General features: G+C 36.4%; 1 protein-coding gene and 1 long non-coding RNA gene across 3 annotated transcripts; one reads left to right on the top strand and one right to left on the bottom strand.

Annotated features, from left to right (window-relative positions):
• The first annotated feature begins 294 nt into the window (after positions 1-294).
• On the top strand, positions 295-15,880 carry kat80 (katanin p80). 2 transcript variants are annotated; one of them, XM_011070088.2, is made up of 15 exons: positions 295-859; positions 2,050-2,180; positions 2,463-2,807; positions 2,965-3,155; positions 3,228-3,378; positions 3,458-3,621; positions 3,708-3,829; positions 4,035-4,091; positions 4,444-4,990; positions 5,670-5,985; positions 6,106-6,282; positions 6,360-6,436; positions 6,633-6,707; positions 11,135-11,254; positions 11,532-15,880. In XM_011070088.2, the coding sequence occupies exons 1-15, from the start codon at positions 826-828 to the stop codon at positions 11,662-11,664; spliced, it is 2,640 nt and encodes an 879-aa protein (XP_011068390.1). In that variant the 5' UTR covers positions 295-825; the 3' UTR covers positions 11,665-15,880. The 2 variants fall into 2 exon arrangements, with proteins under 2 accessions (XP_011068390.1, XP_011068391.1); XM_011070089.2 differs by lacking the exon at positions 4,035-4,091.
• On the bottom strand, positions 5,125-6,193 carry LOC147909165 (uncharacterized). Its single transcript, XR_015545656.1, has 2 exons — positions 6,097-6,193; positions 5,125-6,001 (listed from the first exon to the last, which is right to left on the bottom strand). It is a non-coding gene; the product is annotated as an uncharacterized LOC147909165 (long non-coding RNA).
• Positions 15,881-16,093: the final 213 nt, after the last annotated feature.

Below are 16,093 nucleotides of genomic sequence, written 5' to 3'. Positions count from 1 at the left end.
ATATATTATTAAATTCATGATTATTTATTAGATAAATGTTTCATAAATCAAGAATGCAAACTCCCGTAAGGATGTCGATCTTTAATAGTATCTCGTCATTCTCGTCAGTGTCAAATGGAAAGCATCCACTATCAGTCATGCAAGCGAGAACAGCCAAAGCTCTGGTAAGTTTTTATCCTGACTAAAAGGGCCCCCGAGGGCCCGGAAGTAATTAAAGAACGCCGACATTATCGACATTAATTACTAGATCGATAACAGTAAATCCTAATGTTATTAGCACTTATCAGTAATAGATTAAACATTTATTTTATCAGCGATAGATAACGCGATTACCGCCATCTAACGAGGAAACGTAACCGCGACCTCGCGACCTGTACGCCGCGTCACAGATACATTGTCAGACGAACGGAACAGAGTGGAGCGAGAGAAAGAGAGACAGAGAGATAGTGACAGGTTCGTGAGATGAGATACGAGACGGTAGCGAGGAGAAGGTGGCACTGGCAGTTTCTCGAGTGAGAGAGAAGCGATCTGTTTTCCGCGCTCTCGGGACAGCGTCGCGTTTCTTTTTTTCTACGTTCTCCCCGGCGGGGAGCGACGACGCGACGCTACACGACGTGACGCCTCGCGACGCCACGCGCCGCGGTGCCCGGTCGCCGAAGAAAGAGGAGAGACCGCGAGTAGAGTGGAGGCTGTTACCGTTTGCTGCTGGTAAACATGTTACGTTCGCGCAGCGGCACGAACAGCGAGAGGAGATCGTACGTCGTGCGCCAACCGGGACCACGGACCACCGTCGCTGCCAAATAAGTCCGCGCGCGCGGCACGAACATGGCCTCGTCTACGAGGAGGTCCTGGAAGCTCCGTAAGATCATCCTTGTTCATAAGAATATGAATATCCTGGCGCGCGCGAGCGCGCCATGCGCTCTCTCACGCTCTCTCTTTCCCGCTGCATCGCTCCTCTTCTTTCTTTTTTTCCCTCCTCCGCGAAAATCCTGCTTTTCCGCGAGATCTCCGCAGGTAAACAGTCTCTGTTTACTTTCTCACTTCAGCTGCTACCTCCCAGTTTCTTCCAATTATGGTTACATCTGGCACAAACCAGGAATTTGTCCCGCGGCGAGAATGAGAAGTCGTTTTCGCGCAAACGGTAGCAGAAACTGGATTATAATGGACGGAGATTTTCCGCCTGTTTTTACGGATGAACAGTTTATATTGGAGGAATGACAGTTCTATTTTTTTTAAATAAGACAAGGATATTGAATAATTGACTAGAGATTTATTTGATGCTTGTAAAACTATAGGCATGAAACTTCAATGTTCAACTTTTGTTCCTCCTTTAAGTAACTTCCCATTCTTAGATAAATGCCACAAGTCATCAATAAGTTAATTTTAATTTTAGTTAAAAATATTTGAAACAGAATAAATATATATTTATGTATAGATAAATATAGAGATTATTTAAATTGTGAAAAATTTTTTTAATACATTAGTTTATTTTTACTTATCAATGGAAATGAGCTGATCTTTTTAATTTTTCAATCTAAATCTGTAATCTCTATTTATATATTTTGTTCCAACTCATCATTTTTGATTATGTGATCAGGACTTATTGATTTGTGACCTTTAGCCTAAGAATGAGAAATTATTTATTAGAGGAACAGAGGTTGACATTGTGTGTGAATTTTCATGCCCGTAGTTTCATAGTAAATGAATCTCTAAGAAGTCAAATTTATCAATTCCATGAAATTAGAAGTGGAAAAAATTGATAAGAAGTTATAAACTGTTTGGATAATAAAACTAAGAAATTTACAAGAAGTATAATTAATGAGTTTGACTTCTGAGAGGTTCAGATGATTCTTATTTATCAAATAAATAGATTGATTTTTCTCCAATATGAAAAAAGAAATTTATATAATCCTTGTATGTTCATAAGTAAATCAATCTAAACAAAAATTATTCATGCTATAAAATCTTTTATATTGTATCTCTCTTGCATCACATTAACATGAATAAATCAGTACATGAAATGTATATCTCTTCTTTTTTTTGGCACAGAGGAATTCGTCGCCCATACGCCAAACGTCAATTGCTTGGCGTTGGGCCACAAATCGGGTCGTGTTCTGGTCACAGGCGGTGACGACAAAAAGGTGAATCTATGGGCCGTCGGAAAGCAGAATTGTATTATGGTAATTGTTGCGCAACAGTTCCGTTATCTTTATCCAGTTCAAGATTAAATGATGATTTGTACAACAAATATTTACCTTTATTTCATTTTTTTTTCTGTTTCAATAACATACTACATGAGAGAACAATGAACACTACATTGTATCTCAAACATTGTTATTAAATTTAAATTTATTAAAATTATATAATAAGAGAGAGCCATAAATACTAAATTATATCTTAAATGTTGTTATTGAATTTAAATTTGTTAAAATTACATGAGATTTATGTTCACTTATTTTCAGAGCCTAAGTGGCCACACTACTCCTATAGAATGCGTACGTTTCGGCCAAACGGAAGATCTTGTATGCGCTGGCTCACAGACGGGCGCGTTGAAGATTTGGGACTTGGAGCATGCTAAGCTGGCGCGCACGCTGACGGGACACAAATCCGGGATACGTTGCATGGACTTCCATCCTTATGGGGAGCTGTTAGCGTCTGGGAGTTTGGATACGGCGATTAAATTGTGGGATATTCGTAGGAAAGGCTGTATTTTTACGTATAAAGGGCACAACAGAATTGTGAATAGTTTAAAATTCAGTCCTGATGGACAATGGATCGCTAGTGCTGGGGAGGAAGGAATGGTTAAGGTGAGTCATAAATATTATATTCCAGAAAAATGTATTTTTATCATGTCTTATCTTGCCTTGTTATCATCTCATATATTGTATAACATGATTTTCATTCTTTTCTATATTATTTTATGTGAGACAAAAGACATTGACTTTTATGTTATTTTTAAATTAGCTGTGGGACCTAAAGGCTGGTAGACAACTAAGGGAATTTTCAGAACATAGAGGTCCGGCCACAACCGTCGAGTTTCATCCACATGAATTCCTATTAGCCAGCGGCAGCGCCGATAGAACTGTCCATTTCTGGGACTTAGAATCGTTTCAGCTTGTATCTTCCACGGAACAGAGTCATTCTTCGGCCATTCGGTGAGAAAAACAATAATCTTACAATGCAATTTCTTAATCACGCTAATTTGTTTTGTTAATGCGTTATTTCAGATGCCTATACTTTAGTCAAGGCGGAGAATGTCTCTTTGCTGGTAGCCATGACGTTTTAAAGGTTTACGGCTGGGAGCCAGGCAGGACCTTGGATACGATACCGACTAACTGGGGAAAAGTCCAGGATATAGCCATAGCTCAAAACCAATTGGTAGAACAAAATGCTAGATTTTGAACTCTTGAATATGTACATTCGATGTCGTTTTTACTAAGACAGGAAATTTTTTCAGATCGGCGCGAGTCTTCATACCGCAAATGTTGCTCTATATATATGTGATTTAAAAAAAATTGCACCACTGGGAGGAATATCTGCCGTGAGTTCACCATTTAGTCATGGAAATTCCTTGAGGAAGAGTTTTTCCAAAGAACGACCGATCGGATTGAAGAAGCATACGTACGTTTTTGCCTTATGAAGTTTAATTTTAACCACAAGTTTTACATCAATTGATCATCGTAACACATATTTATATGCGCTTGCAGATTGGATGTACGAACAATAGAAGAGGCGGATAAATCCGGTACCGATCCAGAGGACGAGGCCACCTATGCGGACATACCCAGCGTAACCGAGTACAGGGACGTTTTTCAACCGAGCAGGGCGTGTAAGTGATTTGTTACATCCGCCTTGTAATGTCTCATTGTTCACCGAGTGTGTGCGCGCGTGTATGACAAAAATTCTAGACTAATATCTAACCCAATCCCTCGCGATCACTAGCGAACACACACACAATATGTCAAACACGTTTAAATGTGAATGCAAACGCTGTACAGTTTGTGAATGAGCATGCCGTGCATGATATGTTGCAGTGTCTCGCACACCACCTCCCGAAACCCCCGAGGCTTTCCAGGAGCCTCATGACATAGGTGAGTTTCGATAACCTTTGCACGAATTGCGTTGGACTAAATTATGATATAAGTTTTGAAATGAAATTTTTACTATCATAGTATTAGAATCTTTCAAAAAAGTGTAAATATTGATATAATATTCAATCTTGGTATAATGCATGTTAGAATACGAACTTCAAGAAAGTTGAATAATATGGATAAATTTTATTTATAAATTTAATTTATAAATCTAATATTTTTAATTATATCAGGAAAAACAAGTCTTAAGTTCTTTAAATGATTACTGTTACTTTGTTTTAAAGTAATTTTGTAATAACTTCTCTTAGAAGAAGAGGACGAATGTAATTGATATATTATCAACTTATTTTAGATCCGGCACAACCACAGATACTGCAAAATCTCTCTACCTCAATGTCAAACCTGAGCACGATAGAGCGCGAGGACATGCCGTCGATGCCATCCCCTTCTTCACCACCCCCGCCGGCGCCCACGTTGTCCCTAGCAAAACCGGTGCCGGTGCGTGTTCAACCAATCAAGTCTTCGCCGCCAGTTCAGAGGAACTCGATCATGCCGACGAGCCAGATCAGGACGAATCTGCAGGCGAACAATGGCTTGAATCAAAGGGCGTCCAAAAACTTCGCGTCCATACCGCCGTTACGGCAAAACATCACGCCGTTCCCAGGGAAGAGGATGAGCACCACCGAACAAACGATGTCGGCGCCGTCTCATCCTTTAGGACCACAAAGGTCGAACTCGACCTTAACGCCACGCGTTGCACCAATGGCTGCGGTAATTCCTGTTATGGATGATGGCAAGCTGAAGAACAGAGTACCTAGCCCGGATTCCCCGAAACATTGCCTGAAGAGGCAGAGCAGTAGGGACGGGGAACAGGGATACGAAAGTGACTATCCTGTACAGTAAGTAATAATTCTTGCGTAATAATAGACAATGAAGATTCTCTTCGAGTACATAAATATGGAAAATAATTATCGTAAATATTAATGAGTATAATAGAAAATTCAAATTGCATAGAAATTAATAAAGAAAGATCTTTTTATTTCATTTGTCCAAGTTAATTTTTTGTTTATTTTGCAGTTTTTAAGAGAAAATAATTGTCTTTTAGTAGAATGTAGAATATATGTTGCTCACAAAATTAATTAAGATTGAAAATTAATTATACTGTTGAAAAAAAAAAAAGAAATTTGCTTCCGTTAGATGTAATGGAAGCAAATTTCAAGCAGGTACATTAAAAATATTTAATGTTGTTTATAAAAATGAAATTATAAGTAACTTAAATTTAACGTTTACTTACATTAAATTTTATGTAAATTTATATAAAATTTAATAAAAAATGTATTACTTCATAAAATTGTATGAAAAATACAAAAAAGAAAAAAATAAATTTCATGCACATGTACACAAATTTACTTTTCAGTTGCAAATACATTAAATTTAATTTAGTGTAAATTCAATAAAATTGAATTTAATTTGTGTAGCTTAAAAGTACATTAAATTTCATCACATTTTTAACAGTATATGAAATAACATTATATTCTATAACGATTATGTAATGTTTGGATGACCTTTTTGTTGCAGAATTAATAATATAAGACATAGTCCCTCGGATCCTGCGTTGAATAGGCCAAATACAGCGCAATCGAGGTCGACGTCGCTCAACCGAAATTTTGCTACCTCAACTGTGCTGTCGGCGCGTAATGCCTCCACGAACACATCATCGTCTACGAGGAAGCTACTCAATAAGGCTCAGGTCCCACCAAATCCCAAGATCGATGTACTCCCTCAAATCCCAAAGTCGATTCTCTCGCAAATAAGGAAAGTCACAGACAAAGAGGAATTGGTGCCGATGAGCACCGACAAGCCGTATGGTTTGGACGTGGAAAATTTCTTACCGGTGAATAATCCTTTCACTTATAAATTGTGCAAATAACAAAATTAATAATAAATTCTCCATTTTTATATAACGAGAAAGTTACCAAGTTATATTTAATTCTCTTCTATTTACGTTTTACAGCACAGTTACACTAGTCCCGCGGCGTTAGACTATCCCCAGAGTGTGCTAACGGAAATGTCTGAGACCGAGGTGCTGAACAGCATGATGCGCAGTCACGATTCGATGATGGCGGTACTTAAGAGTCGACATCGCTCATTACAGATAATTTATTCCCTCTGGCAAAATAAGGATCTCAAGGTTGTTATTCATCTGATTTTGCATTGAAACGTACGAGACGTATAAGGCGAAAAAATATAACGTAATATTGATTTCAGGCCGCGGTGGACTCTGCAGTCGCGATGAACGATTTAGCAGTCATTGTGGATCTTTTGAGTATCCTCACATTAAAACCGTACGTAATTTTATCGACTCGATAATTTTAATCATATTAAAAAAATTTCTTAAGATCATGAATGTGATTACACAACAAGTGTGGAAAAATCTTTATCGATTAAGCTGAAGCTTAGATAATTCGGTGTGAATTTATATACTACACATAATAATTAACACGGTGTGTTTTATAATTATTTTTTAATTTCTGTTCGCAGAACGATGTGGAACTTGGATCTGTGTAATTCCTTACTGGGTCCTATCAGTGAACTTTTTCAAAGTAGATATGAAATGTGAGTATGAAATATTTTGTTTTACATTTTCCTATTAATATTCTCTAAGAAATTCTGATGTCTTCGAGATAATTAATTTTTCATTATCGATAATCTCGATTATAACGTGAAATAAAAACAGCGAGATTATTTTGCAAATGACTTGTATCGTTATCTTAAGTAGTCTGATGACCTATTTCCTTGTGCGGAATATTTTTTTCAAGCTTATCATGTTTTCAAGTTGATTCGTTTTAAAATCAGTGTCGTATTTGCATTCTCGTCAGATTGCATCGGGCATCCGCATCTCATTGTCCGCATCGCATCACGCGTGTATATTTAGCGATGACACGGTGAATATTCATTGCTCTCCGCGTGGCACGCTTTGCATCTATTATCGTCTAAGATTACTTCACCTTCAATAGCGAAACACTGCGCGCACGGCATTTGTATTGGAAAACGGACACCCCTTCCAAAAGGGTGCTCAAACGGGGGTGCACTATGGGAATGGCTAATTTGCCGAAGCGGGGAAACCCGAGGCGAACGTTAGGGCGATGCGCGAAATTAGCCGAGACAATGGGAGATAGCGGCAGATGCAAATGCGACGAGACGTGCGGATTATTCCTGTCGCTCGCTGAATCGTATTGTTCGTCAAACGAATTGAAATCTGAAGTGCCACCAAGCTCGCATATGCCGATGCAATGACAGTAGACAGATAAAACGACCGAGTGTCATCTTCAATGCCAAACGGTCGCCGATTAAATTTTGTTGAGAGTTAGACTCACGTTGAAGAGTAACATAAAACAAAATTTAAATGAGCACGTTTAGACAAAGAAAATTTTTATAGTTTATAATTTAAAAATTACAAATTTAGAAAGAAGTAGGTTTTAAAACATTAAGAAAATTTTAAAAAATTTAAATTTGTAGATTTATATATATATATATATTTCTAGATTTGAGAAATTATTTAAACTAAAAAGACTGAAGCAAATGAATCTTTTTACAATGAGTGATCAATTGAAATTAGATTAAACTAAATTTCATTGTGATTACATTCAACACAGAAGTAGACATTTCATTCGAGATAAAGTTTTAAATTACCGTTATAACAGCGAATTTAAACGGTTTCTCGTCAGATACGCGCCACTTCCTGACCGTTTGACTATAAATCCGAGTGAGGAGGGAGGAAGCTTGTCTTTTATGTTCGTTTGACGTACGAAAGTGGGTGATTAACCGACTGCCCTCAGTTCCAAGCTGTTGCTCTGTCGTGACGAGGAACGACTGTTTCCTTCCGCGTTTTTATTGTGAACTACCATTACTCACCCTCGCGTTCTTTATTCCTTGGGCACGTGTTGCCTCGTAAGAATCTCTCTCTGCCTTCTCATTATCGAGATATAATTTGATAACGATTCCTAATCACTCACGTGAATTTTAGGAGCCTTAATTAACCCTTGGCTCCACATTTAATTTTTGTCAAAATATTTTATGTAGGAAGAAATTAGATTTTCATTTGTCTGCTAAAGTGTTAATATTATTTTGATCTGCTTAGTTTTATATATGTATGCATTAATTCATTTTTTAAATTTATTTTATATATTGTAATATATATCATTAGATTTTTATTATATCTTATTATTAGCTTTCAATAATATTTGTCACAAATTTTTATTTTCTGGTTAAAAAAATCAACGCTATTCTATTATGTTATAATTAATTTTCTATCCCTGCAATCTCGATCTAGAAATTGAAATTATTTGATATTGATTTAACAATTAATTATTGAGCGGCAGATCGTTACACAACTTCCGATCAACTCGTAACCCTCCCTAAAATTAGATTTCGATCGAGCACCTGATGTCTTCAACAAGTTTCCCCTTTCTTCTCTTCTTGTCTTCTGCCAAGTATGTATTTATTTCAGTGCACGCAGGATGATTAGGATATATTTAATTTATTCTGTCCATTCATTATGAAATAACAGCTATTTAATTTCAACAATTGTCACCCTGTATGTTCTCATTAATTGATAGAATCTTTCTTAGAATGATTGAGATTACTTATATTTGAGAGAATTTGAAATCTGCACTGAAAGAAAAGATTGGCTGCTGCAGCAAATTAAATAGTAAAATATGGCATCGTATTTTTAATTAGCTGCAGCAGCCAATTTTTAGTTGCGTTAGCAACCATCCACAATGTCAGTACAGAATTTCGATAAGCTAACGCAAGCGAAAATTGACCGCTGCAATCAATTAAAAATGCTATGCCATATTCAGCCAATCTTTCTTTTAATGGGACGTTGAATTATATGAAAAATTTCTTTACAATTCCTATTTTGGATTTTTATGTATATCCTTGAATTATTTTAAAAAAATAAGATTTCTTTGACAATATAATTCTAGAAAATATATTGTTGTAATTAGACTACTCGTGCTGATTACCTGGAACAATGCCAGTGAACCAGTTAATAGCGGTCGAGCGGTCGGTATTAGCGCCCTGTGCGTATATACTTAATACCGTGAAAAGTGAATTCAAACTAATTATCCGTCGCTGAGCAGCTGTCGTTCGTTCGTAATAGGCCGTCAAGTCATTTATTGGTACCTGCCATTCTACTTGGAAATAAATTAGAGATATTTAATATATATATATATATATATATATATATATATATATATATATATATATATATATATATATAACAAATTTATATAACATAAAGTTGACATCTTTACATGAAGTAATCTCTCTTTACATAAAGTTAATTTTGTTAATTCTATTAAAAATAAAACTTTTTATACAACTACTTTGCTACTTAATTACCGGTATTTAAAAGTTGAAAGTTAAAAAAATTATTTTTAATTATCCAACTAACTTTCTATCTAATTATCATATAGAAATAATTGATTCTAAAAATTCTTACTTTTAATTTAAAATTTATTTCTGAGATATAGAAAGTAGAATATAGCAAGATAGAGATGGGAATCGTTTGTATTTGTTAAATTCGTATTTTTTGAAGAGCAATGGTTTCTTATATTCTGATTTCGCAATCATCGATGGGACACAAAATCGACATGGGCAAATATACACATCTCACAACTTATTATGTAGTGACGGTTTGCATACAGCCTGCTCGTCATTTTCACGGCTCGTTCGTCGCGGCCTTTCGTCCTGGAACCGTGCCTCGTGAGAAAAAAAAAAGAGATCGTCGGCCAGAATGTCTAGACGCGTGTCACATGTCAGGGGAGGGTTTGTGCTCCGCCCGATCGTTTTCCAATTTCGCGATTGCTTCTCGCATCCCCCTTTGTCGTCTATTTGTTCCCCTCTTTACCGTCCAGCTTCATCCCTATAGATCTCTTCTAATTCTGGTAAGAAAAACACATTCTTAGCCGTAAAACGTTAAAAATTATTTGACAAAGTATAAATTACATTCATAAAAATGAAATCAGAAAAATTAAATTGTTGTAATTAATGTATCGATGGTATCGTTTGGTACACCAGAAATGATAAGATTAAATACGATAAATGGAAGTAAATTCAATATTAACTTGCAAAGTCAACGAGACCTCTGCAATCTGATTTCTCTACTTTTACTCTGAAGAATTATTATTTTATAAAATTTTTTTTTTCAATATGTTCAAATTATATTATTTTGTTATTTAAATCAACTCAATCTATCTAAATAATTGTAATCTGTAAGATTATTTTAGTTGAAATATCCACGAGAAAGGCTTTTTCTCAAAGCCTACGACTATTCTCCTATTGGTTTCACATTTTGTTACAAGTCGCATAAAATTCGAGTTGTGCACGGTGCATTACACGTGGTATTGTCGATCGGCATCGTGCACGTTGCATTCATGAGACTGTTTGCGATTCGTCTCGCCGATTCGAACGGGAGCTCGAACCCTTTATCGCCCGTCCGTCCGAAAGCGAGAGCGTGCTGAATCGTGCAGGCAAGCCTTTCGCGCCTTTCGTTATTTATTGACGTCGTTAGCGGGCCTAATAACGCTCGTTTTACCGAACGGACCAGGCGTGACCGAACCAGTGTTGCGAGACCGGCTACCATCCTCATTCCACGATTGTTTTGATCCTGAACGTCCGAACCATTCCTAGACAAACGAGTTATAAATTACATAATATAGCACCTTGTTTATTTTGGTTTTTTTTTTTAATTAAAATAGCTTTAAAGTACATATACAATAACTAAAGTATATTTAATTAAAATAGCTAAAAAATATATATATTGTTTAATTTACTTTTCTGTTCATTCATAGTTCATTTATAGTTTGTTTTAACGTTAAACATTTTACATTTTAACACACGCATACATATTTTAGTGATAAATTTATTATTATTTGAAATTATTTGAAATATTATTTGATTAGTTTTATATTTTTTAGATTATTCTGTATGATGTATGTTTTATTATTATTAATTTGTCCAAATTGGGTTTGTTTCAGGTACATAACAGTAGCTTGTTCGGCATTGAGACTTATTCTTCGTAATTTCGCCTCGGTGATAAAATCCAACGTGGAGGCACCCCTTCACACAATCGGTGTCGACGTATCGCGAGAGGAACGGTGAGTTCTATTTATTATATTATATCTATAAATATTTTTGTTTGAATTTTCTTCTATTGATTTTATTAGCAACGTTCAATTTTTAAATTATCAATTTATCTTGTTGATATATTTAATACATTGACGTTACGCAAAAATTTAAGTACAAAAGACTATACTTAACTATTGTGTTGTTCTTAAGAATGTTAGAAAAGATGATATTTTCTGTATGTAATGTAACTTTGTCGCCTCGTCTTCGACATGGAAACTTTATGCGTTTCTCTCCTTTTCCTTTCAGGTACCACAAGTGCCTTTCCTGCTACGAGAAGCTTTCGGCGATACGGGCGATCCTGTTGAAGAAGCAATCGACGCCCGGCAAACTCGGCGCCTCATTCCGCGAACTGGCGGTGCTCATCAGGAGCCTTGAGTGACCTTGAGAATGGCGTCGTCTGAGACCCTCGTGAATTCGACTGTCAGTATCTCGTCGGTCGACTACCATTGATTTCCTCTCGACGAGACTCAGCAGTGGTGAAACAAAGATCGCATTGTGTCCGCCAAATAGAAGCGAAACGAAACTTTGTTAAGGAGTAGCAACAAGATCACGGCTCGTCTTTGAGGAAACGTCCGTGAGAACGTTTCTGCTGCTACCGCCTTCTTCCATCGTCCTCGATCAATCCGTTTGCTGATCGCCTTTTCCTTGTCGTTGTTTTCCCCGCAATAGCGCAGCTTAGAGAAAGCGAACAAAATTGCCAGACGTTCGTTACTTAGTCGTTGAACGGTCGGACGAGTCGTGCTACTTGTCATCATTAATGGAAAAAAAATGAAAAGAGAAAGAGGGAGTGTCAGTGAAGGCGTGGAAAGAAAGAAATTTGTGAAGAAGAGTTCGCGGAGTTAAATGAGAGGCGGGTGAAAGTGAGAAAAGACACAGTCGCCAAACATATCTAATATTATACTGAAACATCAGGATTAATTTAATCTTACTAGTTTTAAAAAAAAAACGTGTCAACTTTTAAAAGTATTTCTTAGCATGTGTGTTTCTTTAAATTCAAATCGATTAAATTGTTTTTAGAAAATTTAGAAATATATCTAAAAGTATAATATATTTTTAAAACAATAAAAACACATATCGAAGTTTTTAAAGAAGAAATTACATTAAACGCGGAATAATCCGCGCGCGAGAGAAAAATATCAACATTAAGCTCGCTTTTATCATTGGAAGCATTTGTATCTCTCCATGCATCAATTAACAATACTTTTATATTATTTGTAAACTTTAATATTATCCTTTAACATTGCCTAAAGTCTAAACAAAGTAATAACGAAACAAGGATAATAAATGAGTTTGCCAAATCCCGATGCATCAGTATATTGATTTCGAAATTCGTATAGAAATTAACGAGGGAATGTCCCAAGCGAGTTCATCGGTTCGTTTGTGCAAAATAAAGCGGAATGACACTTTTCTTGTCACAGATCACACACGATTATCGAACATTTCAGCTGAATCAGCCTCAAGTCCGCGAAAATGATCAAGGCGACGATGATTAATACGATTAAACGAATAACGAAGCGTAACGTAGTATAACACCTTTCCTAGAGAAATTGTATTTTTGAAAGAGGTATTTGCGTCCGTTTACTAATAAAACTCTGACATAGGCGTAGATACCTTGATCCTCGTGAAGATAAAATCGTAAGATATAAAGTGAGAGAGGGCCTAAGCGAGAGCTTGTACGCGCCTAAAAGGACGGGAAAGAATTGGGAATTGGAACGGGAAAAACGCGTGTCGATGAACGATTCGTTTTTATATTCACGGTTAAATTATTTTTTTGCGGTAGCATCCTTGAATCATGAACTGCATTTTATCCCGATGTTTTTGATTACCTAATATTTCACAGAGTTAAATATTGAAGCATCGACGCGGTGCCGCTATTATACGTGCTATTAAAGTGCATTTTTAAAGATTTTCGAATGATTTTTTATACTCTATTTTTGTCGCCGAATGAACGTTTTAACTATTACCATGCAGAGGATATGGAGAAGCGAAGTGAAATTTCGAACGCTGGAGAAAATTTTGTAAGACATTTTGTTACATAGTATTTTGTAAGATTATTTTTGTTTCTCGTTTTATTCATGTCGCGACAAATTAAAAGGCGGTGATCGAACAGTATTAATTTAAACGTTGCACTCGTGGAATTGTAACGCAAAAGGAAAGTCTATATTTTTGTATTGCACCCGCATTGCCTCGTAACGCGAAAATTGGATCAGTGTTAGTGAAAACAATATTTATCGCGGAATAAATATTGTTTTTGTATAGCATTCTTTGTCATATTCCTGCATATGTGACTTGTAATTTTGAATCTTAATTACCTAATGAGAATCCGCTTAGCGATATTTTTAAAATTCAATTTTCGGCGAGGATTAACGCTCACTGTCTTTTGATCTCGTGGCGACGACCTTTTCGTATATTACGATTTTTAATATTCTTACTTTTAATATTTCGCTTTCGGAATTGTGTCACGCGGATCGCTATTCGAAAAGGCGATAAATCGGAAGAGATCGAGGCAAGATAATCCGAGGCGCTCTTCGCATATTCTTTTTTGTTACCATTGTCATAATAGTGAATCTTTTACCACTGATTTTATATTATTTAAATCATTAAGTGTATCACGTCTTCTGTATTAAGTCGATCGTTGAGCTTTCCCTTTCAACGTAGCGGGAGGCGATCTTGATATTGCTGCCAATAGAGGATTATTTATTACATAGTGCAATACTCGATCGTGCGATCATCCTCCGCGTAGCGAGACCCTACATTTTCTCGTCCTCGACGAAAAGAGAATCGTGCGTTGCACAAATGAGAGGGCAAAAAGCGGTGCCCAAGAGATATAGATATTAATTACAACTTTTAACACGTTGCCTCGAAGTATTATGTAATAAAGCGTACAACTCTCATTTTGTTAATTTTACGTCCCACGTATTTTTTCTTTTTTTTTTCTTTTTTGTACAGCGCGTCGCTACCACATACCTTCGTAACGATATTCTGCCCCGACCTTTTCCGTGTTAGAAAAGGGAATTTCCATTATAGATCCACAAAGATGTGAATCGCCGTGTTAAAGAAAATAAAATCGTTTCAGTTTTGCTCGTGACGCTGGAACATTGTAGAGAAATAATTTTACGCAAAAAGCAGAAATCAAAGGGAACGGACAGAATTTCGAAATAAAGACGAAAAGTAGACCAGTAAGAATTATATTACAGGTTTGGGGAAAGATCCACTATTTTTCGCGAAAGTGGAAAAATTTTACGGCAAGAATCGTAAAAAGCGATTTATTTTCTATTTTTATACGGGTAAATTCTCATTAAGTAAACGTCCCAATGACCGGGCACGTACACTCGTTTACTAAAAGCTCGCAACCCTTTTTTCGAACTTATCCTGCTCGTAAAGCGTAATATTGAACATAAATGATGATATTAGGCCTGTCCAATTTGAGCTCCGGAACTAAAACGCAAAGCCATCGACGCAAAAAATTTAATATGAATAAGATTTCATAAATTGTAAAGTGTTGATAAGCATTGCTCAGACGCATCTCAATACTTTACAATTCTCCGAAATCTTATTCATATTGATTCACATTGATTTTTTTTGAGTCGATCACTCCGGAGCTCAAATTTGGACAGGCCTGGATTATGGATTCATAAGTAAGAACCAATCGCTCGATGAACAGGTTGCATGAAGACTTCTGAAAGTTATCGAGAAAAAATGTTGCAATCTTTTAGTAAACAACTGTATTTATGTGTAGACACTTAAATTTATTTAGAAGAAGATATTTTAAAAAAGCATTTGAGATTAATAATGAAAATAAATAAAGTTTTTTTTATAAATGTCCGGACATAGGTACGTGTTCGGTGATTGGGACGTTTACCTCATATTCATCTCCTCACTACTTTCGCGTTATCCTCGGGTCGCGACATATGAAATCACCCTGCACACGCTTAAAGCCATGTAATAGCACCCTTAGCACAGATAGACTTTCGCAGTCTGCCAAGCGTTTTCGCGGAATGGTGAGGGAAGAGGAGCTCAAGCCTCCAACCGGATGGCCTAATCGCTTTCGAAATGGGGGTAAGATAAATTACGAGGATACTCGTTGTCTGTTCCGTCCAACTTATTTTTGTAAGGAAGTGAGAAAGGGAGAATGAGAGAGAAAAAAATATGAAAAGTGAGAATGCGTTCTGTGTGCATGCTTTCTTCGAATGCCTCTGTAACTTATCATCCTGTAACTTATCGCTCCAATCGGTACGCTCGCATATTGCCGATTTTAGCTTAAGCTTACGCTCATACGTTACGTGATATCGATCGTGATCCACGATCTCGAGCGAGGATCGTCTCGAGCGTGTAACTTTGCTCCGAGTTGCGCCGGCGATTTATTGTCCGATATAACGATCCCGAACGTGGAATTTGCGTTTTGCAAATTCCCGTCTGTCATACCATCTTACATGTTACTTTTACTAGATAACAAATTTTATTACTGTTTTACCCGATTACATATTAGTCTACTGCGCGTTATCGCTGTTTTATTTTAACATTCTCAATTTTTATTTGCTCCGATTGTGTTATTTAAACGGGAGTATAATAATAAATTGTGTTATTTATTCTACCCCTGTCTCTTTCTTTTATATTTCCTTCGTCACTTTAGACATTCGTCATTACGTTGCACAGTTTGGAATATTATCGAATGCGAATTAGGAGATGTGATAACGTTGATTGATATTACATCTGCGAGGTATGAGCGTCGGCTGTAATATTATTAAAGATATACCTCCGTCTAGTTTACGACAAAAGCTGGCACTAATCAACAGCAATATATACAT

The sequence above is a fragment of the Acromyrmex echinatior genome, chromosome 7 (genome assembly GCF_024713525.1).
Source record: "Acromyrmex echinatior isolate Ae372 chromosome 7, ASM2471352v2, whole genome shotgun sequence".
Classification (NCBI taxonomy): domain Eukaryota; kingdom Metazoa; phylum Arthropoda; class Insecta; order Hymenoptera; family Formicidae; genus Acromyrmex; species Acromyrmex echinatior.
The sequence above is the reverse complement of the archived record's forward strand: the minus strand, read 5'-3'. Positions and strand labels throughout refer to the sequence as shown.

Coding starts and splice junctions, on each gene's coding strand:
- kat80 (XM_011070088.2), top strand. CDS start 826: ATGGCCTCGTCTACGAGGAGGTCCTGGAAGCTCC. Junction 2,808..2,964: donor GGGAGGAAGGAATGGTTAAG/GTGAGTCATAAA, acceptor TTTTTAAATTAG/CTGTGGGACCTAAAGGCTGG. Junction 3,156..3,227: donor AGTCATTCTTCGGCCATTCG/GTGAGAAAAACA, acceptor GCGTTATTTCAG/ATGCCTATACTTTAGTCAAG.